We start from the raw sequence: 24,241 nt of genomic DNA on the forward strand, positions 1-24,241 counted from the left end.
TGCCTGCGCTGTGTTGTGTCACGTGGTACATCGCTGTGAGCTTATGGCGGTGACGTTATGCTCAAGACGTCTTGGCCATGCAGTGACATCTGTCATCTTTACCTATTGTGCACGGGGGTGAGTGAGAGGAAAACATATGCATATAGTGTTTATATATATCTATGGGGAAAACAAGCCAAAAGCATAATATTGCCCCACGCCCCGTTCTGTTTGTCCATAGACCGTGCAAATACAGTATGTGTTCTGTGTAATGTATACGCAGGTAAAATATTCAAATGTACAGAATGCCATTTGAATAGTGTATAACCATTAGGCTGTCAACATTATTTAAAAATATGCTAAATCATATATTTGTGTCAGGTAATCTCCCTATATAAATAGGCTATTGTAGTGCCGGTGTTGAGGAAAGAGGAATGAACGGAGGTAACGTAATGCTTGTTTATTATACAAAGTCACGTCAGAAACAAGAACACAAGAGCACATGAATCAACTGAATAACAGCGAGTGCAACCGCAATACCTGTCCCCTCTGGCCACGGCGCCAGATCATTCGTTCCCTCCCACTACACAACGCATTCATAGGAGAACACGTAACCAATAATGTAGTCACTACACTATTAACGATAACTTTGTTTTTGAGTAGGGTAATCGATCTAACAAGTCACGTTCACCCCCAAAGTAGGTTTGGTTGCTAATATTGCTTTACAATAGATTCGTTTTCATTTTTATAATCAAATCTGTTATCAAATACTGTTATCAAATACTGTTATCCCATCACATGTAGCCTAATCCATCTACAAACCTGTGAAGAATCCTGTCATTCAAAGTTTATTTTTTTCACTCAGTAATAGATAAGTAATAAATGATTAACTCTTCTTCCTTTTATTGCCACAACTCAACTCCTCTCTCGCTGCACTCTTTGACTCTTTCCTGCACAAAGGTTCCTGGTGTCATGTGGCAGTAAGTTGCTTCACTCCCAAATAAGACCAGTCTGCACACAGTACATTTCACTCTCCTCACACTCAGCCTCAGGCACAGGTAAGAACTGCCACCTCTGTGAAAATATAATATGATGTTGTACTTCTTTCGTTTTATTATGAAATTACTTTTTTTAGTCAGCTGGCCACAGGGACTAGTTGTGGATTCAGAATTTCATCAGACAATAGTCAAAGTCGTTTTTGGAATAGAACATAATTTAATCTGCTTAAGAGGCTAGCAGAGTTGACAAACTACTAGCAGAGTTGACAAACTACCAGCCACTATGGACATGTCTTGTCCTCTGTTATCTTTCTCTTTATTTTTGGTCTCTGGCTGATAATATTGCACTTTATAGGACAAATGGAGGATAATACTGCACTTTATAGGACAAATAGAGGATCATATTGCACCTTGTAGGACAAATAGAGGATCATATTGCACCTTGTAGGACAAATAGAGGATAATATTGCACTTTATAGGATAATAGAGGATAATATTGCACTGTATAGGACAAATCGGATAATATTGCACCTTGTAGGACAAATAGAGGATAATATTGCACTTTATAGGACAAATATAGGATAATATTGCACCTTATAGGATAATAGAGGATAATGACCGACTTCGGGTCATTGAGAAGCGCTATATAAATTAAATTAATTAATTATTATTATTATTATTATTATTATTATATTGCACTGTATAGGACAAATAGAGGACCATATTGCACCTTGTAGGACAAATAGAGGATAATATTGCACCTTATAGGACAAATAGAGGATAATATTGCACTTTATATGACAAATAGAGGATAATATTGCACCGTATAGGACAAATAGAGGATCATATTGCACCGTATAGGACAAATAGAGGATCATATTGCACTTTATAGGACAAATAGAGGATAATATTGCACCTTGTAGGACAAATAGAGGATAATATTGCACCTTATAGGCTAATAGATAATAGGATAATATATATATATATATATATATATATATATATATATATATATATATATATATATATATATATATATATATATATATATATATATATATATATATGTAACGGATGGTACTGTGAGGCGCAGTCACGATGGACTTCAGATGTTGTGAAGTGACTGGGTTGAGTAGCGGTGCTATGGGTTAAACTCACTCTCACCTTAAAAGACACAGACACGTTGCAAAGCAGTGAATTCACCTCTTGGTATAGCGGTCTGTGCTGTCGACCCGTGGTGCGGCAGACCATGGGTTCGAAACTCCCTTGGGGCATCGAAGTTTAAGGTGACGATATGACTACCGTTATATATATATATATATATATATATATATATATATATATATATATATATATATATATATATATATATATATATATATATATATAATGTATATATATAACATTTAAAATATGGATCATACATATTGATTTTCATATGCCAGATGTACATTTCCATCTGTAGTCCCTTTGCAGGTTAATGTTTCAGATCAAGTGTGTTAAAGTGACTGGTCCTTGTGCCAAAGTGCTAATGGGCTCATTTTATTGCACTTGAATTGTAAAGTGCTGGAACAGATTGCACGTTAATTGTAGATTAGCACATTGCCCAAAATTTCAATATTGCACACGCTATTGCACTGGATAAACATACATAGAAGCATGCATAGTTGTAGGGGAGAACGGGGGACGTTGTCACATGGGTAGGTTGTCACATTCATTATATTTCACCACCAGAGGGTCCTGTCTCCCATACTTTGGTATTTAAATGTCCAGAATTGGGGTCAGAGTTCACCTACATTGTCATCTTTGGAGTGAAACAGCTGAATTTGAGGTGAGAGGGCTTTTTGTGTTTTTCATGTCCATTTGTAAATATTCCGCTCCTCAGTATTTTTCTTCTAGGCTTTTACACGATTGGTTTATAATGAAACAATTATTAACCTTAAAAAGTGTGAAGGGATAGCTATAGTTTAGATTGTTATTAGCTAGCTAACTAGTTGTTAGATGGCTGTTAGCCTTGATGCTATCAAGACATTCCAATTGGGGTTGGTCGTCACATTTTCTTTGGGGTTGGTTGTCACATGGAGTGCCCAGACCCTACATTTGCCATCACTGTAACAAGTGAATGAGTGTTCTTATTTTTATTTTTATTTTTTATATAGGATGGTTATGTTCATGTTAAGATGCATTAAGTTATGTATTTGTTAACTTGTCAATGCAATTAAACTTTCTAATTTAGTTCTGCCTTCTTGTCTTCTTTTTAAGATTTTTTTACCCATTAAAACACATGGTGACAACCAACCCCCATAGTGTGTGACAACCATCCCCACGATGGGGTTGGTTGTCACAATGTGTCAGAGTGTCTTTGATAAGTGATTAACTATTTGTTACAATACGTTGGAAAATGAGAGGGATACACATTTCAAGCCAACATCTTAAGCTTACATTTAATGTAGGAATGACTATTGAAAGATGTTTTGATAATGAGCAATTCACACTAGAGTAAAAAGTGTGACAACGTCCCCCATTCTCCCCTATACATACTATTGTACTTAAAACTGGTCACAGATCAGGTCCTAGCCACATCATTTAAATGACTGGAAGAGTGTAACATCAACATGTAGTCACCAACATACATGAGCTATACACATAAAAAAGAACGGAAGAATACTTATGCCAAAGTCACTGGGACAGTTCAAGCCATTGCCTGCTCATGTTGTATAACAATCGCTCAAGGATACATGTATGCACCACATATCTCAAAATGTCACTATTGATAAGTGGGACTTATTAATACTTAATAAATAAGTGGGACTTTGCAGTATGCAAGCTGTTTATTAATTTTACTATGAAAATGTACCAGCATTTACCTGGTGGCTGGTGTTAATCTCAAGCACTGTGTCTAACATTTAAGGTGAGAAGTAATATGTGTACAAATGCATTCAGCTTATTCATTGACCACCAGCATGAAAAGGTAATCCAACAGGTTAATGGAAAGCCAATATGGCTTTGAGCATTCTTCTTACCTTAGTCACGTGCCCTGGTCTCTTCTTTAGACCTTCCTTAGTGTGTGTTCTCCAGGGTCCAGTATGATGGTGTCTTCTTTAGATAACCTGTGTTCTCCAGGATCCAGTATGATGGTGTCTTCTTTAGATAACCTGTGTGTTCTCCAGGGTCCAGTATGATGGTGTCTTCTTTAGATAACCTGTGTGTTCTCCAGGGTCCAGTATGATGGTGTCTTCTTTACATTTACATTTAGTCATTTAGCTGACGCTTTTATCCAAAGCGACTTACAAGTTCTGTACGACAAGTCATCAGGAAGGGTACAACTCTATCAGCTGAGTAACAATGTTCATCAAAGTGTTGCGTGTTACAGTGTAGGTTAGTTTATTAGGACAAGTGCATGACAGTAAGGTTAGTTAGGGTTAGAGTTTTTATTTTATTTTTAATTTTTTTATATTATTATTTCAGATAATGGTTATAGAAGGTGGATAGAAGTGACACTAGAAGACAACATAATACAATAAAGTCGATTTGGGCAACAAGTAGCTGCCATGTAGTGAAGTCACTAGTCAGTCACAAGTGTTGAGATATTCCACTGAGATTAGATTATAAATGTATTGTCATCATCATACAGCACATACAACGAAAAGAGGTTTGGCATCCAACCAGAGTGCAAATGTAACATTAAAGTGCAGAAGAAGTAATATACAGGCGAATATTCTTTAGATAACCTGTGTTCTGTAGCGTTATGGCTTCGCTCAGCACCTGATGCACTGTACTTCACTTCGTGCACGAGCACTGAATAAAAAATTCCACCATGTACCTTTACATCCCAACATTCATCTGGCCACACCCCCATCCGCTTACCTTCATAAGCAGGAGTGTGGTCACCTACTCGCCTCCTTCTTCACTTTCACCACAAGGAAGTGCCTTCGGTAGATCCCCACTTGACGAGGTTGTTAGTAGAAGAAAGTTGGAAAACAAAAGAGATACGTTGACATCATATCTTTATTTTCTCTCTCACTATTTTTCGAGAAAATACGGCGATATTGTCTTCGTTACTGGAGGTCATTCCGACCTTCAACGGCTTTTTCGTATTAGGAGCTCACGCCGCTGACATGCTCCCCAGCTACAGTCCTCCTTGCTGCGGCTGGATGGGGTTGCCCTCCGGCAACACAGCTGGACTGTAGGAAGCACCGACTGTTGTGAGAAGCGGTTGTTTCCAGGTTGGGTACGTACTGTTTTGCTTGCAAGCTCTGGTTGTTGTTGATGCTGTGGGGGTTAGCTGACGATTTACGAAACGCCGACTTCAGGCTGGGGTCCTCTGCTCGGCTTAAACGGCGGTCGGAGGATCTTGGTCTGACGCCCATGATGGTCAATCTAGTGGGCCCCGACCAGGACCTGGTGATCCCAGGATTCTCGAGCGGATGCTTCTCTGTCCCGTGCAGGCCCCATCTTTCTGATAGCTGCTTAGCTGGCGTGCTAGTTGTGGCCTACTGTGTTAGCCAGTCAGCTGTTAGCTGCGCAGCTGTTAGCTGCAGCGTTCGCTCGCTGTGTTTACCAGGCTAGTAAACGTTAGCTTGTTGCTATCAGCCGAACGGCTGTTAGCTTAATGCTACACTGTTGAACGTTTTTTCTGTGACTATAACATGCCTTAAACACTCTGACTACGACGTCATCTTTGACAGAGGATGTTAGTCGAACCTACCGGGAGCCCTGCCAGCGAGGACTGCGTCAACATGGAGAAACGTAGCGGCTGGGTGGCGCAGCGACGCTGCCCTCGTCGCCGACACAAGAGATGTGTGTTCATCTTCGGTGTCCCGTTAGCCAGATTGCAGTTCGCTTGGCCTGCGTTCAGGGTAGGAAGGTCCCGACCGGACCTTAAACACTTTTTCTTTCCTTCCCTTCTAAATGTTTTGTTATAACGATGTTTTCCAAAACGTGTGTTGCTGCAATACATTAAGGATACGATGCCTGTTGTGTGTGAATTGTCTTGTCACTGGTATAGCTTCTTTCTCCATAGAAATCGGGTTGTTGTTTTACATGTGTAAAAATGATCTGGTTAGTTGTGATGAGAACATGTGTGTTCATATAACATGGACTCAACTAAGGGGGTTAATTAACCTATAAAGCTATGCTTAGTGACATATGATTGAGGAATGAATTCCTTTCTCAGCCTGTAATGACAATGAACAGTGTGTTCACATATTAACAGGGTTACCTGTTCAACTTGGTCGCATCAAGGGTAAGGAAGGAGGGGTGGTCCCCCCGGTTTCCCTGGGGCTTCCCCACCCTCCTCTCAGACATGTTGTTTACAATATATTGTGTCACTGTGTTTGTGGGGATACGATGTAACCCTCAGCTTAATTGCTGGGGTTGTGCTAACCGCTTGAGAAACTATATTTTCCTAAAGAAAAGATTGTTTGGTCACTTATCGTGGGTTAAAACCTGGGGTTAAAACCTCCTGTCCTTCAAGGTTCCTGTCACGTTGCTGTTCGGCACGTTACAGGGTAAGAGGGGGGGGGGGGGGGGGGGGAGTTTCCTGGTCCCACGCCCTGGAAGATTGGGCGTGTGCACCGCAGAAATCCCCCCGCCATAAAGTACGTCACTGTGCGCGTCTCTGTTGGTAAGACTTCCGTGAGTTGTTCAGGTCCATGTTATGGATCTGTTTCAGGGAGTTGTCAGAGCTCCTCCTCACGAAGCTCCTCCTCTGGCCTTCTGTGAGTTCGGACTCTCCTTCCCTGTGAGGGAGCCTCCTCAGAGTTCAGAGCCTCCTCCTCAGATTGTCAAGGTGAGTAGAACTTCAAAAAGGAGTTCTGCTCTATTGTGTGTGTATTCGATTCAATTCGATTATTGAGTGTGTATTGGTTCAGTGCCTCCTCCTCGGAGAGCCCTAACCCAAATATTACATAGCTCAATGTTGCAATATATTCTTTTCAATCTATACAGCTCGCGTGGGAAGTCTCTCTGGGGATTTCCGTCTCCTCCCTATGGCGAGGGTGGTGGGATGTAAAAATGTAAACAATTTTTACCCTCAGCTGCGTCACGTGGGATTCATGTCAGTCTGTGTTTCTTTCTTTTTTGAATAAAAAGAGGAAGGTACATGAAGCACGACGGCTCCGTGTCGTTCTCCCAGGCGACTTGGAGGAACAATGTTTGGTGTCTTGCTAGACTATCCATTGGTGTGTTTGGGTCTTGACGCATACATAGTGCTGGCTCAGTGTGCTTCTGTTAAAGAATCACGCAGGGGCTAAGTGCGCCTTGGTTGCTTGTTAAAACAGCGTTTTTATAGGGCAACTGGGATGGAGTTTTGTCTCTTCCGAGCGCCAGTTTACTAGGTTGTCTCGATGAATTCTCGCTCATATCTGGGGGATGTTAACGGAATAGATCTGAACATAGGTAGAGGGGTCTCACGCCCTTGGGGTGGGCCACTGAGCACGGTCCAAATGGGACCGTCTGGGTGGCGCCCTCTTTTCATGTTTTAGATCGACACGCATACCTACCCCCTCTCCTGGAGTGGGCATGTCGGCGTGGTTAGGACACGGGACTGGTCTGGTCACGCTGGTCCAGGTCAGTTAACCCGTTGTCCGCCGGGGATGCAGATCTGCTGTTCTGGTACCCTGAGGGACTTGTGCTTTTTTCGGGGGGAAAAATGCCGGGTCGGTCCGGGTGTCACAGGGTTAGGCGTTATGGAGACCCTTTGTTGGGTACATGTTGTACTCTGCACTATCGTAATGGCTTACGGCCATACCAACCTGTACACGCCCGATCTCGTCCGATCTCGGAAGCTAAGCAGGTTCGGTCCTGGTTAGTACTTGGTTGGGAGACCGCCTGGGAATACCAAGCGCGGTGTGCTTAGGGCTGGTTCTCCATTCTTTTCGCTCCTCTCTCACGCGTGGCGAAGAGGGGGCTGTTGGGGTGGTCTTGGACCTCCTCTGGTAACCCTGTGCTTCCCGTGCCGCCGGGCCCGGTCCGAAGTGAAGTTTCGTTGATACCGTAGTCCTGGGATAACCCTTTTTTGAAAACTGAAACACTTGTACTGCGGTATAGCCAGTGTATGCCCGCAGGTGTGTTTTGGAGTTTTTTCTTGAGGGGTTATAGGAACAACCACCGTCTGTACAGAGAGGGTAGTTGATTCCCTGGTATGTTGGAGTAGAGTCAACTCCCGGGTTACCCGGTTGAGTGTGCCCCTGCACGTTCATGACGTCTGCCAATCATGTCAGCCTTCTCTGCCTCGACCCCTCTGGGTGGCGTCTCTACAATTCGTAGCCGCATTTCTGCAGACCCCTCTCTGATTGGTTGAGCTCCATTTCTGCAGACCCCTCTCTGATTGGTTGAGCGAAGCCCCTCTCTGATTGGAAATGTACTACCAGATTCGCGTATAACGTTATTTCGCGTGACTTCGCGGTTTATTCATAACGTTATGCACATTTCACAACACAGCCAGCTGTCAGAAACTGTACATTGTAACGTTGTTATTTCGCGGCCTGCCCATTTGATGTTCCCAAATCATATTCAGAAAGTATCACAGAGACTTCTATTGACCAAGGAATTAGTTATTATTAGTAAGACACAACATTTCGTAGCAATTGACCACCAGACTCTTTCTCTTAAGGCATTAACTGGGTTAATTAATATAAATGTTATATTGTAACTGTCTAGTTACAAATTGGTTCCGAAACATGTATGTTTCTGGCTGCAATTAAAACTTTGAATCTGAGAGAGCTCTGGTCAGCGAAGCCGGCAAGCGATTATTATTGGTTTTTAATGACAAACCAATTACATAATCCTATCCAACATACAGTATGTGTAAAGGCACACACAACATATTCCAGTTAACGGTATATTTTTTTAATGATTCGTTATGGGGTAATCAATACTTCCATGCGTATAAATTGCGTTCGCGACCTCCATGTTTTGGGGCTATTCATCAGAAAACTCGAATCCGGGATTCGGCTCCCATCCGTCGGGCAACAACTGTGGGTTTTCAGCCTCTCTCTGGAGCTTAACGGAGTTTCGACTCCTGGCTAGAGGAGCGTGTCGCGGCTTATGCGCATGCGCACGCTAGGCCAATCAGAGAGGGGTCTGCAGAAATGGCCTCAACCAATCAGAGAGGGGTCTGCAGAAATGCGGCTACGAATTGTAGAGACGCCTCTGGGTGGGGGTTTGTTAATGGAGGCTTTGTCATGGTGATCAACAACGGCAGCATACGCCCCTTCCGCCGGGGGGGCTGTTTTCAGCTGACTCCTTTGGTGCCTGTCTCGTCCGCAGTGCTCCAGGCTCAGGTTACAGCCTGTTGCCTGGTTTCCCCGGTGCGCTGCCTGCTTCCGTTGGTTAACCTTTTGAGTGCTTACGGCCATGCTGACTGCCTGTTCTGCAGGGTCAGTGTACCAGGCGGTGTGCTATTGGGGGGAAAGGGCCCGCTCTTGGAGGGGCCTTATCCGAATACGCTGGCGATGTGGGGGGCGGTGTCACTAAGTGACCACCTGGTGGGGTCTTGATGCCTGGCGTCATTGACCTCTCCGGGCCCCCTTTTTCCAGGGGATCCAGTCCCTTCATTGGGTCTGGGTCTTCCTTCGCGCTCCGCTGCTACGGCCTTGCCACGGGGTAGGGTTTGCTCTTGACCCCATTATTTCGGGGGCAGTAACGAGGTTGTTCCTTCCGTTCGTTCCCGGGTGGCATGCGGGTTGTGCGTGTGTGTAGTCGTGGGGTCAAGCCACGGTCTGCTCACCCTGTGCGTTGAGTTGCTTGAGTGCCTCTTCGCGCGGTCGGATTTGTCGCCCTCCCGTGAACCTCCAATAGGGGGGGTATCCTCCATTAGGGAGGGTCGGGGGGGCTCGGTCCTCCCCGGTCTGATGGTTGTGGGGGGCCTCAGCGGGGGTACATTTGTCGGGCTATGGCTCCCGCTCAGCCCCTGTTGTGCATCAGGTGCTGAGCGAAGCCATAACGCTACAGAACGTAAGGTTATGTATATAACCCAGTTCTGTGAGTTATGGTGCGCTCAGCACCTGGACGCCGCTGCGGCCCTTGATCTCGCCTTGTGGTGAAAGTTTGGGAAGGAGGCGAGTAGGTGACCACACTCCTGCTTATGAAGGTAAGCGGATGGGGGTGTGGCCAGATGAATGTTGGGATGTAAAGGTACATGGTGGAATTTTTTATTCAGTGCTCGTGCACGAAGTGAAGTACAGTACATCAGGTGCTGAGCGCACCATAACTCACAGAACTGGGTTATATACATAACCTTACGTTCTCCAGGGTCCAGTATGATGGTGTCTTCCTTAGATAACCTGTGTGTTCTCCAGGGTCCAGTATGATGGTGTCTTCTTTAGATACCCTGTGTGTTCTCCAGGGTCCAGTATGATGGTGTCTTCTTTAGATAACCTGTGTGTTCTCCAGGGTCCAGTATGATGGTGTCTTCTTTAGATAACCTGTGTTCTCCAGGGTCCAGTATGATGGTGTCTTCTTTAGATAACCTGTGTTCTCCAGGGTCCAGTATGATGGTGTCTTCTTTAGATAACCTGTGTTCTCCAGGGTCCAGTATGATGGTGTCTTCTTTAGATAACCCGTGTTCTCCAGGGTCCAGTATGATGGTGTCTTCTTTAGATAACCTGTGTTCTTCAGGATCCAGTATGATGGTGTCTTCTTTAGATAACCTGTGTTCTCCAGGGTCCAGTATGATGGTGTCTTCTTTAGATAACGTAAGGTTATGTATATAACCAAGTTCTGTGAATTATGGTGACGCTCAGCATCATTCTGCACTGTACTTCACTTCGTGCACGAGCACTGAATAAAAAATTCCACCATGTACCTTTACATCCCAACATTCGTCTGGCCACACCCCCATCCGCTTACCTTCATAAGCAGGTGTGTGGTCACCTACTCGCCTCCTTCCCAAACTTTCACCACAAGGCGAGATCAAGGGCCGCAGCGGCGTCCTGATGCTGAGCGTCACCATAATTCACAGAACTTGGTTATATACATAACCTTACATTCTGTTTCATTATGGCTTACGCTCAGCATCATTCTGCACAAGAGGAGCTGAGCGGGAGCCATAGCTCGACAAATGTACCCCGCTGAGGCCCCCCACAACCATCAGACCGGGGAGGACCGAGCCCCCCGACCCTCCCTAATGGAGGATACCCTCCCTATTGGAGGCTTACGGGAGGGAGACGGATCCGACCGCGCGAAGAGTAACTCAAGCAACTCAACGCACAGGGTGAGCAGACCGTGGCTTGACCCCACGACTACGCACACGTACAACCCGCATGCCACCAGGGAACGAACGGAAGGAACAACCCTCGTTACTGCCCCCAAAATCACGGGGTCAAGAGCAAACCCAACCCCGTGGCAAGGCTGTAGCAGCGGAGCGCGAAGGAAGACCCAGACCCACTGAAGGGACTGGATCCCCTGGAAAAAGGGGGGCCCGGAGAGGTCAATGACGCCAGGCATCAAGACCCCACCAGGCGGTCACTTAGTGACACCGCCCCCCACATCGCCAGCGTATTCGTATAGGGCCCCTCCAAGAGTGGGCCCTTTCCCCCCAATAGTACACCGCCTGGCACACTGACCCTGCAGAACAGGCAGTCAGCATGGCCGTAAGCACTCAAAAAGTCCAACCAACGGAAGCAGGCAGCGCACCGGGGAAACCAGGCAGCAGGCTGTAACCTGAGCCTGGAGCACTGCGGACGAGACAGGCGCCAAAGGAGTCAACTGAAAACAGCCCCCCCGGCGGAAGGGGCGTATGCTGGCGTTGTTGAGCACCATGACAAAGCCTCCATTAAAAAAAACCCACCCAGAGGGGTCGAGGCAGAGAAGGCTGACACGATTGGCAGACGTCATGAACGTGCAGGGGCACACTCAACCGGGTAACCCGGGAGTTGACTCTGCTCCAACACACCAGGGAATCAACCACCCTCTCGGTACACAGACGGTGGTTGTTCCTATATAAAAACTCCAAAACACACCTGCGGGTATACACCAGCTATACCGCAGTACAAGTGTTTCAGTTTCCAAAAAAGGGTTATGCCAGGCCTACGGTATCAACGAAACTTTACTTCGGACCGGGCCCGGCGGCCCGGGAAGCACACAGGATTACCAGAGGGGGTCCAGAAGACCACCCCAACAGCCCCCTCTTCGCCATGCGTGAGAGAGGAGCGAAAGAAGGAGAACCAGCCCCTTACAATAGTGCCAGGTACAAAAGAGTACCCAACAAAGGGTCTCCATAACGCCTAACCCTGTGACACCCGGGCCGACCTGGCATTTTTCCCCCTGAAAAAAGCCCAAGTCCCTCAGGGTACCAGAACAGCAGATCTGCATCCCCGGCGGACAAACGGGTTAACTGACCTGGACCAGCGTGACCAGAACCAGTCCCGTGCCCTAATCACGCCGACATGCCTACTCCAGGAGAAGGGGCAGATATGCGTGTTGATCTAAAACATGAAAAGAGGGCGCCACCCAGACGGGCCGGTTTGAACCGTGCTCGGTGGCCCACCCCAAGGGCGTGAGACCCCTCTACCTATGTTCTGATCTATTCCGTTAACATCCCCCAGATATGAACGAGAATCCGTCGAGACCCAGTAACAGGCTCTCGGAAGAGGAAAAACCCCCATCCCAGTTGCTTTATAAAAACGCTGTTTTAATAACAAGTAACCAAGGCGTACTAGCCACCCGCATGATTCTTATCAGAAACACCCCGAGCCAGCACTATGTATGCGTCGGGACACAAAAACATATCAATGGACAGTCTAACCAGACCCCACATCGATCCCTCAAGGCGCCTGGGAGAACGACAAGAAGGGTGTGGTGCTTCATATTCTCCACACTTTTTTATTAAAAAAGAAAAACACCGACTGACATGAATCCCACTTGACGCAGCCGAGGATAAAAACTGTTTACATTTTTATATCCCGTCATCCCTACCACAGAGGATAGATGGAACTCCCCAGAGAGACTTCCCACGTGAGCCATAGATTGAAAAGCCACGGTAACATTGAGTCATGTGACCAACCGACTCAAGTTACGCGTATATCGAGCGTAGTGGAACCTTAATTCCTACGCTCTATCCCGACATTTGACAATAACAGACCCTACATACAGGTCTAACTCACGGAAGCCATCGTCCAATAGCAACGTGCGTAGTGACGTGTGCTATGACGGGGGGAAACCCAAGACTCAACGCCTGTGATGGGTGCAGAGTCTGGGAAACCCTTCCCCCCCCCCTCCCTGCCAAGCCGCTTAACAGCTTGGCCCTGACTGAACTAACAAGAGAGGCTAATAAACCCCCTGACCAATCAGAAGAGGGAAGGAGGGGTTTATCCGGTACCCCCTCACAAGCCCAACCCTTGCATACAACAACAACAATAGCCATATGATACCTGTAGTAGCAATGCTAATGAATAGCGCAACCTAATACAATGCACGCTAACCACAGACAATCTGTGAACAGGGTTTATAGCAAGACCAAGTCGCGTGTGTGTGTGAATCCTACACCCGCATCCATCTTGTAACACAGAAAAACTGATAGAGAGAGAGAACGGCTGAGCCGTGGTACGTTTTCATACGAGCATTACTGCAAACCCAACACAATAGTGTTGTAGCTCAATATCACTGTGTAAGCAACAGAGCACACAACTAGCCTCTACCTTTATGTGGAGATTCAGGTCGAGGCAGAAAAACCCCTTTTTCAACCGAGTGTAGGCTGCAGGCCTTGCTTAAGCTCTAACATGAATGTAACCCTCCTATCAACCCATACTAGCGAAGATTCACACGTTGCAACCCCATCATATGTTTGGTGAATAAACACAGTTTGTTAACAAAAAATACAGTCCCCCTTTAGAGGGGACTCTTTATTTTTGAACAAAATCATAGCGGGGTCGGGAAGGGAACAGGGGGAGACCACAGGGGGAAAAAGTCACTGGGTCTTAGCGACGCCTGCCATGAGCCGCTCGGGATTTGCCACCTCGGGGAGCCCCGGATGGACGGTAAACGATCGGCGGCTGGTCTCGACGATCCCTACCGTCGCCTCCGGGCGTAGATGGGCCGGCTGCAGTAGCGGAGGCGCCCTCTCTCCTCCTGGCCTTCTTCACCGAAGGTCCAGCAGTGGCGGTGGTGGCAGCGGCGGCCACGGCAGAGGAACCTCGACGACGTGGCAGCCGTCTGACTCCACCGGCGACATCGGGAGGGGGGAAATTAGGCTGGAGCACGGAGCGCTCCTCCTGCATCTCTCTGCAGGTCGAGGTCATCAGCTGCAGTGCCGTCCCGAATAGTCCAGCATTGGAGAGGGGTGCCGTCAGAAGTGGAGTTCTCTTCTTCTCCGGCACACGAGCCTGCTCCAGCCAAAGGTGGCGCTGGGTCAGAGTGGCCAGGGCGCGCACTTTCCCAGCGGCTATAGCCTGCGGCTGAGTCAGATGCAGGATGGCTCCTGCCGACTGGGCGAGCTGATCATGTTGTACATCAGTCAGCTTCATGCCGCCCGTCAATATCCCGGACATGAATCTCGCCAGCTGCGCAATGTTAGACGTGGCAGCTAGAGATTGTGTTCCGGTGATAAATGACTGGTCGCTCCAATATGCCAACCGCCTCGCCGATTTCCCTTGGGGAACCGTCTTCCGTAACGGCTCCCACACCACCTCCGGACAAAGGAGTGCCGCCATCGGCCTATCAAGCCGTGGCACGCCCTCCTTCATACCGTTGACCAAACCCGCCACCGCGTGACTTGCACGTAGGCAGGAGTAAGGCCTATGATGTGGGAGACCACCTGACCCTGACAGACATAGGCCGCCATTGAGGGGAAAAATGGGTAGACAACGTCCACCCCTCTCACCGGGCGACGTTGCCATAGATGACCTATGAGATCATCAGGGACAGGAACAGGCAGTGGCTGCGGCAGCGGCACGCCGTTTGCGGCTGCGGCACGCCTTTTGCAACTGCCGCCGCCGCCATGAGCTCGGGAAACAAAGCACGCAGTTCCCCCTGCATACTTTCCTCCTCCGAGCCCGCGTCCCTCACATACAGCAGACTACTGGTCAAGGAGCCACATTCTGATGTGGCTGATAGCAGGGCATCCCGCCGACGAGTCGGAGGTTCTAACCCAACATCTTCGGACGGGGAACCCCAAGGAGACATCTCACCCCCCTCCAGTGTTACCTGGACAGGCAGGGAAGATGTCTCCACCGGGCCTTCAAACAAGAACCTGTCCGCCTCTATCATGTAGTCCTCTGTCTCCATCGGGCATGTAGAAACCGACGCATCCTCATCTGGCTCCAGCAACTCACCAAAACCAGGCCGTTCGCGTCTGCAAGCCACCATCTTGCGACGGGAGCGAGCTGACGCGAAAAGTTTGCGTCTCAAATCCCCCGCAACCAAGGGAACCGGCCGCCCAACAGCGGACGATTCCCCGGAAGCAGAGGAACCAGAGCCGGAACCAGGCCATCGCACAGGAGACGGCACTGGTGCACCAGCTCCTTGGAGAGGCAAACTACCCATCGGACGCCTACCGGGCGTGGCTGCCGACCACGAGAGAGGCCTCAGCCCCGCTCCAAGACACACGACGGAGGCGGCAATGGAGAACCGCTGGTGAAGAGTGGCGTTGCGACCGCGACCCTCCGAAGTAGACATTATGACTTAGCTTTTTTCTTTCGAATATATATGAGAGAAGAAAAAAACAAGCAACAATGTAAACACGTCTCAACTTTCTTCAGCTAACAACCTCGTCAAGTGTGGGATCTACCGAAGGCACTTCCTTGTGGTGAAAGTGAAGAAGGAGGCGAGTAGGTGACCACACACCTGCTTATGAAGGTAAGCGGATGGGGGTGTGGCCAGACGAATGTTGGGATGTAAAGGTACATGGTGGAATTTTTTATTCAGTGCTCGTGCACGAAGTGAAGTACAGTGCAGAATGATGCTGAGCGTAAGCCATAATGAAACAGAACCTGTGTTCTCCAGGGTCCAGTATGATGGTGTCTTCTTTAGATAACCTGTGTGTTCTCCAGGGTCCAGTATGATGGTGTCTTCTTTAGATAACCTGTGTGTTCTCCAGGGTCCAGTATGATGGTGTCTTCTTTAGATAACCTGTGTGTTCTCCAGGGTCCAGTATGATGGTGTCTTCTTTAGATAACCTGTGTGTTCTCCAGGGTCCAGTATGAGCAAGAAGCTGCTGGTGGATGTTGACTGCGGGGTGGATGATGCTCAGGCCATCATGTTGGCCCTGGTCGCCCCCAACGTGGAGGTCCTGGGTGTCACCTGTGTCCATGGAAACACCACGGTGGAGAACGTGTGCAAGAACACCCTGCGCGTGCTGCAAGCCTGCAATAAACTGGAGGTGCAGCGTTCTTACTCACGATTCCTTTCAGCCAAATGCTGTCATCCTATCACACTGACACAGGAAACTGATATCTAGGCCTCTGGTTCTCTACCTTTGGTGAACTCTGATCAGTCCATAATAATTTTTATTTATTTAACTTGATTAATAATTGGAGGGCTTTAGACTTCAAATATGAATTATCTCACAAGACATATGCATCTATACCAAAGATTATAAACATGATAATGGATTTGCATATCTTCTTGCAGTGCTTTATTATTATACTTTTTTTCTTTGCATTTATACTTTTTATTAATTGTTTAATTGTTAATCGTTTATTAATCTGTTCATAATAACTAGGGATGCACCGAATGGGAAATTATTGGCCGAATCCGATACCGAAAATAGAAAAGAGTTGGCCGAAAACCGAAAGCCGAAAATGATTCATAGAATAGAATTTTTTTTACCAATGTTGTGGAACATTATGATTATGGAAAAATATATGATTATGGCTAAACTTAACTTAAATAATAAATAATCACTATTATGGGTCCATAAAACCTTTATTCAGCACTTCTGAATGCATACAGTACATTAATTCCATATTTTCTCTGGCTGCCGCAGCGGACATCTGTGCTCTACTGAGCGCACCTTTCTAGTCCCAGATGAATGTGCTCTCTTGACTTTGGCACAGTAGACACGCGACAGACAGACAGCGTCAATGTGAGAAACACAATCCCCCCCCCCCCCTCTCGCTCTGAATAATATGCATATTAGATCACTCAGTGATTAACCGCGACGGGCATATAGTAAATAAGGATATAAAAGCATGTTAAAGACGCATTTATTGGACGCGTTGCGCACAGAGTTTACATAGAAACAGCGCGACTCCCGACAGCGCGACATCATCACAACAACACGCGTTAGGTTACAGGTTTCTGTTTCGGTGATATATTTTTGGTGAAAAAACTCTTTCGGCCGAAAGCCGAAAGGCCATTTTTTGCCATTTTCGGCCGAAAACTTTCGGTGCATCCCTAATAATAACCAGTCAACCTATCTGATTGCAGAGTTGCTTCTTCGTCCTACTTAATATGAAGCAGCGTTTGTGCCGAAACTACCTGGAACTTTAATTGCCAGGAACTACATTTCAGAGAACTTTAAGTTCCTTCAGCCCAGTGTTCTCTCCGTTTGTAAAGACCCACGAAGATTAGGCAAATTAGTCTGCTGTCATGTGTGTTAAGTTGCAAATAAGACAACCGTTATCTTTCATTCATGTTTATTACACGCTCTACACAGCGTAGTGGCCACAGCCTTCCTCCAGTCCCAAACAAGACACCCCCAACAACAGAGCCCATTCACCTTTTAACAGATTACCTATAACGATACAGCTATAATGTTTCAGAAACCAGTAGCTCTGGAGTTGACTTCATCTGGACACTACTGTCTGAACATACTGGATAAAGAGTCCCCAAGTGAAGCATATGAGAATGTGGTCCTGGCCATCACAGATAATATGACCAATGTGGAAAAACACAAAGCTTTACTTAAACTTCATAAGCAATTTGGACATGCATCAGTTGATAGACTAAAGAAGCTGCTGACAAATGCTGGAAACACGGATGATGAATGCATTGCTATTCTAGGGGAAATAGTAGGAAAATGTGAGATATGTCTCAAGTACAGCAAGGCTAAGCCCAAGCCTGCTGTTGGTCTGCCCATGGCCTCCAGGTACAACGAGACTGTGGCAGTTGATCTACATGAGCTAGAACCAAATGTGTGGTACCTACACATTATCGATCACTTCACTCGCTTTAGTGCAGGTAGCATCGTGACCTCAAAGAAGCCAAGTGTGATAGTGAACAACTTTGTACATTCCTGGATCAGTGTCCATGGTCCACCTGAGCGTCTCTTCAGTGACAACGGTGGAGAGTTCAATAATGAGGAAATAAGAGACATGGCGGAGAACTTCAACATTGAGATCAAGACGACTGTTGGCTACAGTCCATGGAGCAATGGTTTGCTGGAACGCCACAACCAATCCCTTACAGAGATACTACTGAAGGTAAAACTTGACAAAGGACTTGACTGGAAAACGGCTCTTGATTGGGCACTCATGGCAAAGAACACAATGCAGAACGTGCATGGCTACAGTCCACATCAGCTGGTGTTTGGACAGAACCCGAACCTTCCCTCTGTGTTTGTTGACCAGCCACCTGCTTTGGAGGGAACTACAATGAGCGCATGGGTGGGAAAGCACATAACAGCATTACATGCAGCAAGGAAAGCTTTCACGGAGGCAGAATGCTCAGAGAGAATCAGACGAGCTCTTCGAAAGCAGCTTCGTCCAACAGATGAGAAGTATGAAACAGGAGACAAAGTGTTCTACAAAAGGACAGACTGTGTTGAATGGAAAGGCCCTGGGGTTGTGATAGGGCAAGATGGGGTGGTGATTTTTGTACGTCATGGTGGGACATATGTCAGGGTTCATCAATCTAGGCTGCGAAAAGTGCACCCTGGGGAAAGTAATACTGTGGGCAATATCGATGTATCTGTTAGTGATAGTAATGTGCCTGTTACTGACAATGATATGAATAGTAACAGTGGGGACATGCCCGTTACTGATGGTGATATAAATGGTGACATGAATAATGACGTAGAGGCAGCGGGTGTAGCAAACCAGGATATAGATAACCCTCATGGGATCAATCAAGACGATTATCACCAGACCGGCATAAAAGTAAAAACCGGTATAAAGGTAAAAAACGGTCAGACAATCAGCTTTGTGGATAATGTAACGGGGGTTCCTCACACAGCTAAAGTGATGGGACGAGCAGGAAAGGCTACAGGAAAACACAGCAACTGGTACAACCTACAGTACTTAGAACCTTTTGACATCACCGGTACTATGGGGTCAGTTGATCTTGCTAAAATAGACAATCTTCAGGTTAAGCCACTAGATGGTGTAGAACTAGATGGTGTAGAACTAGATGGTGTAGAACTATGCTCTGATATGCAGGAAAATGATGTATTAGTAACAGAGGGTGTATCATTTGATAAGGCTAAACAAGATGAAATCAGTAACTGGAGGAAAAATGAGGTGTTTGAGGAGGTGAAAAATGTGGGTCAAAGACAGGTGTCAACGAGATGGGTGTGTACGCTTAAAGAAACCCCTGATGGTATCATACCCAAAGCACGGCTAGTGGCTAGGGGTTTTGAAGAATTTAACACTCAAGATCTACAGAAGGACTCGCCTACATGCTCATCAGAGTCCCTTAGATTACTCATGTCAGTTCTGTCAGAAAAAAATGGACATTGACATAAAGTCAGCTTTTCTTCAAGGAATGGAGCTGTCTCGGGATATACACATCCGCCCTCCTCCTGAGGCTAAAAGTGACGGGACACTGTGGAAGCTGAAGAAGTGTGTCTATGGACTCGCTGATGCCTCTCTCTACTGGTACAACAGAGTAAAAGCAACGATGATCAAAACAGGGGCCACTATGTCACAAGTTGATCCTGCTGTATTCTACTGGCTTGATGAAAACTGTATTGTGACTGGTGTTCTTGCCTGTCATGTGGATGATTTCATCTGGGGTGGCTCACACGCATTTGCCACGACGACCATCCCCCACCTCAAAACAGTTTTCCAGGTGGGACGTGAGGAACAAGACAACTTTCGCTACGTGGGGATGAAACTCTCTACAGTAGGTGGCGAAGTGCTTGTGCAACAGGAGATCTACATAAAGAACCTTCAGTCCATTCTCATAGACCCATCAAGAGCGTTGCACCGTGATGCTCTTCTCACAGAGTGTGAGACTGACAACCTAAGGTCAAAAATAGGACAACTCTTGTGGGTGGCTAGACAGAGTAGGCCAGATATCATGTTCGATACATGTGTCCTTGCAACCAATCTAAAACATGCTACTGTGCAAACTATGCATGACGCAAATAAGGTAGTACGAAAACTGAAATCAGAACATGTCACCCTGAAGTTTCACAACTTAGGAAAGGAGGACTCTTTGAAGCTTGTTGTTTTCAGCGACTCATCCATGGGAAACCTCCCAGATGGGGGAACACAAGGAGGGCATCTCATCGTTCTGATGGGTGAGAAAGGACGATTCTCTCCAATCTGCTGGAAATCAAAAAGGATCAGAAGAGTGGTTCGGAGCACGCTGGCAGGAGAGACACTAGCCCTGGCTGATGGTATTGATAATGCCATATTTTTGTCCTCCCTCTACTCTGAACTTACCACAGGTATGGTCAAACAGCGCACCCTACCTGTGATGTGTGTTACAGACAACTTCTCCCTTGTGGAGGCTATCAAATCCACCAAGTCAGTGACTGAGAAACGACTGAGACTGGAAATAAGTGGAATCAAAGAACTTATCCAGAACAAGAGGATCCAACGGATTCTGTGGTCTACTACGAAGGACCAGCTGGCAAACTGTCTGACCAAAAAGGGAGCATCTTCCCTTGTGCTGCTTAAAGCACTGAAGGATGGACAGTGGAAGCTAGATGACTGAATAACTGGTTATGATGACTGAGTTTATTTTTTTTTGTTTTCTTGAAATATCCTTGCAGTGTATTATTTGTTTAAAAAAGAGAGTGAGATTGTTAAGTTCACTACTACTGCAGCCTTTACGGTAATCTGTTAAAAGTGAATGGGCTCTGTTGTTGGGGGTGTCTTGTTTGGGACTGGAGGAAGGCTGTGGCCACTACGCTGTGTAGAGCGTGTAATAAACATGAATGAAAGATAACGGTTGTCTTATTTGCAACTTAACAATGTGAAAACTGGTATCAAATTTAATTGGGTCATCAGTGATACCCTGCCCTAATAGAAACATAACTGATTTTGATTTGAGAACATGCACCAGTGATTTTCCCTGACTCAGTGATTCTGTCTACCCTGATCACTCCATACAGATTCCAGTGTTTAAAGGTGCTACCATGCCAATCCTAGGCCACAGCCTCCGTGCGGGACACTTCCACGGTGTGGACGGGCTGGGAGACGCTCCAGACCCCGACACCCCTGGTCTAGACATGGTCCAGACAGAGGGGGCGGTATCTGCCATGATCCGGATCGTCAATGAGAACCCTGGAGAGGTGAGGGATGTGAGGGGTGATGTATACAGTCTCCTGAATGGGTAGATATTCTTATCTGTTTTTAGTACAGTGTATTATGTTCCCACAATATCACATTCTATTATTCTTTTTATCCTTTATTTATCCAGGAATGTCCCATTGAGATACAAGATCTCTTCTTCCAGGGAGTCCTGACCAACACGGCACACAACAAGTTTCAACATAAAACAGGGCATTAAACAAAAAACATATAATTCAAATATAAATACAGAAGGTCATTTGTGCAGTGGCAAGGAGCATAATCACATCAACAATAGCATCAGGTAAAACAGTTACATGTTTCGTGAAGGGCTAATCGTAGCATACCTTTAAAAGCATTTACCTAAGGTTTACCTAAGGTACAAATCGCTGCTGTCGGGACAAAACCTCATAACTCCAAAAACCCAACTTTTCAGCAGATGAAAAAAACTAACACAGATTTGAGGGTGAATAGAGTTAGGAGGTTTAGACAGATGATCGGTTTAATGCTTTTCCATTGTTTAAACTTTGTAAAACCCACACACACATATGGAGGATGATCTACGGAGTTGATTTATATAATAAAAAAAAAATTCAAAAAATGGAGTTATGAGGTTTTGTCCCGACAGCAGCGAAATGTTCTTTAAAAACCGAATCAAACTGCATGCTAGTTTCTCGTCCACCCTCATCCACAACAGTCTAGCATGCATTCCCTCCACACTATTCCTTATAGAGCAGTGAAGAGTGAGTCGGGCAGCTCTATTTTGAGTGAGCTGGAGTTTACTAAGCTCTTGCTGTGACGCGCTAGACCAAATTGCTGGGCAGTAGTCAAGATGGGACAAGACTAAAGATTGTACTACCATTTTAATTGTTGTATTCGTTAGGAGGCAAGCATAATTATGGAGATGTTTCTACTCATCCTGGTAACCATGTTATTAATCTGAGTAGACCATAATAGCGCCTCGTCAATAGTTACACCCAACAATTTGACCTCCTTCACTTGTTCAATACCAGCGTCTTGTAATGAGAGACTCAGTCTATGATCCGACCTTAAAGCATATTTAGAGCCGAGTATAAGACATTTTGTTTCTGCTATATTTAATTTTAGTCTGTCAACCATAGGATCCACAGGTGGCCGCACGAACCAGCTGAGCTAGAGGGTCAGCCCCGTTAGCAGGTGGTGGATGACTGAGACCAACTCGTTAGTAGTTTACAGTTGTCCTCCCCCCGAGAAGTGCATCCTCGCACGTTCTTTCGTCCATCCACACACATTCTCAGGGTTAAGGCACTGAGATCCCACCCCAGCTGCTACCTGAACCTGGATACAGATTCACAGGGCAGTGAGATCCCACTGCTGTACACTAATGTAACCGAGTGGATTTGAACCTGGGACAATAGGATCCACAGGGTCAGACCCGTTAGCGGGTGCTGGTTGACTGCGACCGACTCGTTAGTGGTTTACACAAATAAACTTGACTTGTGTTGTGGTGTGTCTATCCTAGGTGTCTCTGGTTGCCACAGCACCTCTCACTAACCTGGCCCTGGCTGTGAGGCTCGACCCCTCCCTACCCAGTAAACTACGAGGCCTTTACATCATGGGAGGCAACACGGAGTGTGAGGAGACCCGTCTCTCGGACCCACATTATCAACATCTGCTCCTGTTCACTTCTCCTTCATGTTGTATCAATGTAAGGGTGGTGGCATCAGTACACCACTGTGATGGGGTGAGACAAGATGAGCTGTATTCAGTGCGTGTGTGTGTGTTCTATGTTCCATAGCACGGGGAAACACCACGGTTTGTGCAGAGTTCAATTTCGCAGCCGACCCAGAAGCTGCATACATTGTTATGAATGACTACAAATGTCCCACCTACCTCGCTTGCTGGGAGTTCACCTGTTACAGCAAGCTCTCCTGGGTAAGGCTTTCTAATTGACGTTCACCAGACATCACACTCAGAATAGATAAATGATAACATGCTGCCACTGTCACTCAAGATGCAGATTTGATAGACAGACTTACCTTATTAATCCTTGTGCTTTCTTGCATGTGTGTGTGTGTGGGGGGGGGGGTCTGAATTAGATGGGTGACTCATCCTGCTACCTCATTGCTGGCAAACACTTACGTCAGTGGAAGAAAGGTGTAGATGTTAAGAGATTCCCTTCTTTTTGACACCATTTTCCATTAAAACAAAGTTCTGCGTGATGAATTACCTCATTCACCCTTTAGGTCAGTCAGAGCAGAAACTTCAAAAACTCACTCTCATATACACGTGCGTGCACCCCAGAACATCCATCCATGTGCACATGTACACATACTGGGGCAGTAGCATATCTTCCAAAATGTTTAATGTATATTAAAAAGGTTATTAAACATGAAGATAGAAATGTTACGGACACACAACCTCTTGTCTTTTTCCCACATTGCCCACCTGTCGACTGGTTTTTACATGGCAGGAGTTCTGTGACGCCTGGCTGGCCCAGGACACAGAGAAGGCCCGCTTCATGTCACGGATCTTCCAGCACAGCATCAAGGCGTCCTTCAGCGAGCGCTCCCAGAAGGAGTTTGTCGCCGGCACCGGCTTCGTTTCATGCGACTCGTACGCGATGGCGGCGGCCGTCGACGACACCTTTATCACGGAGAGCGACCATTATCCCGTTAGCGTGGAGTTGACGGGCACGCACACCAGAGGCATGATGATCGTGGATACCCTGGGCTTACTGAAGAAGACTCACAAGGCCTTCATCATGAAGAAGGTGGACATGGAGAAGTTCAAACAAATGATGATGGATGCTTTGAAATAACAAATGTCTATTATGTTTCTTTTTATAATTAGTTCTTCCTTATTTCTGCCAATGTACTTCTTCTT

The 24,241-nt window shown here is 46.4% G+C and overlaps 1 protein-coding gene across 1 annotated transcript; it reads left to right on the forward strand.

Annotated features, from left to right (window-relative positions):
- Window positions 1-24,197, forward strand: LOC311228651 (inosine-uridine preferring nucleoside hydrolase). Its single transcript, XM_084314581.1, has 7 exons — window positions 1-117; window positions 940-1,037; window positions 16,109-16,296; window positions 21,199-21,378; window positions 22,878-22,989; window positions 23,154-23,290; window positions 23,829-24,197. Exons 1-7 carry the CDS (start codon window positions 44-46, stop codon window positions 24,174-24,176), a joined length of 1,137 nt encoding a protein of 378 aa, XP_084170707.1. The 5' UTR covers window positions 1-43; the 3' UTR covers window positions 24,177-24,197.
- Window positions 24,198-24,241: the final 44 nt, after the last annotated feature.

Source organism: Notolepis coatsorum (genome assembly GCF_963971535.1).
Source record: "Notolepis coatsorum genome assembly, chromosome: 5".
Taxonomy (NCBI): domain Eukaryota; kingdom Metazoa; phylum Chordata; class Actinopteri; order Aulopiformes; family Paralepididae; genus Notolepis; species Notolepis coatsorum.

Excerpts from the sequence above, each read along its gene's own strand:
- LOC311228651 (XM_084314581.1), top strand. The coding sequence starts at position 44 with ATGGCGGTGACGTTATGCTCAAGACGTCTTGGCCATGCAGTGACATCT. Across the intron at positions 1,038-16,108 it reads ACACTCAGCCTCAGGCACAG|GGTCCAGTATGAGCAAGAAG; the intron begins GTAAGAACTGCC and ends TGTGTTCTCCAG. Across the intron at positions 21,379-22,877 it reads TCAATGAGAACCCTGGAGAG|GTGTCTCTGGTTGCCACAGC; the intron begins GTGAGGGATGTG and ends TGTCTATCCTAG.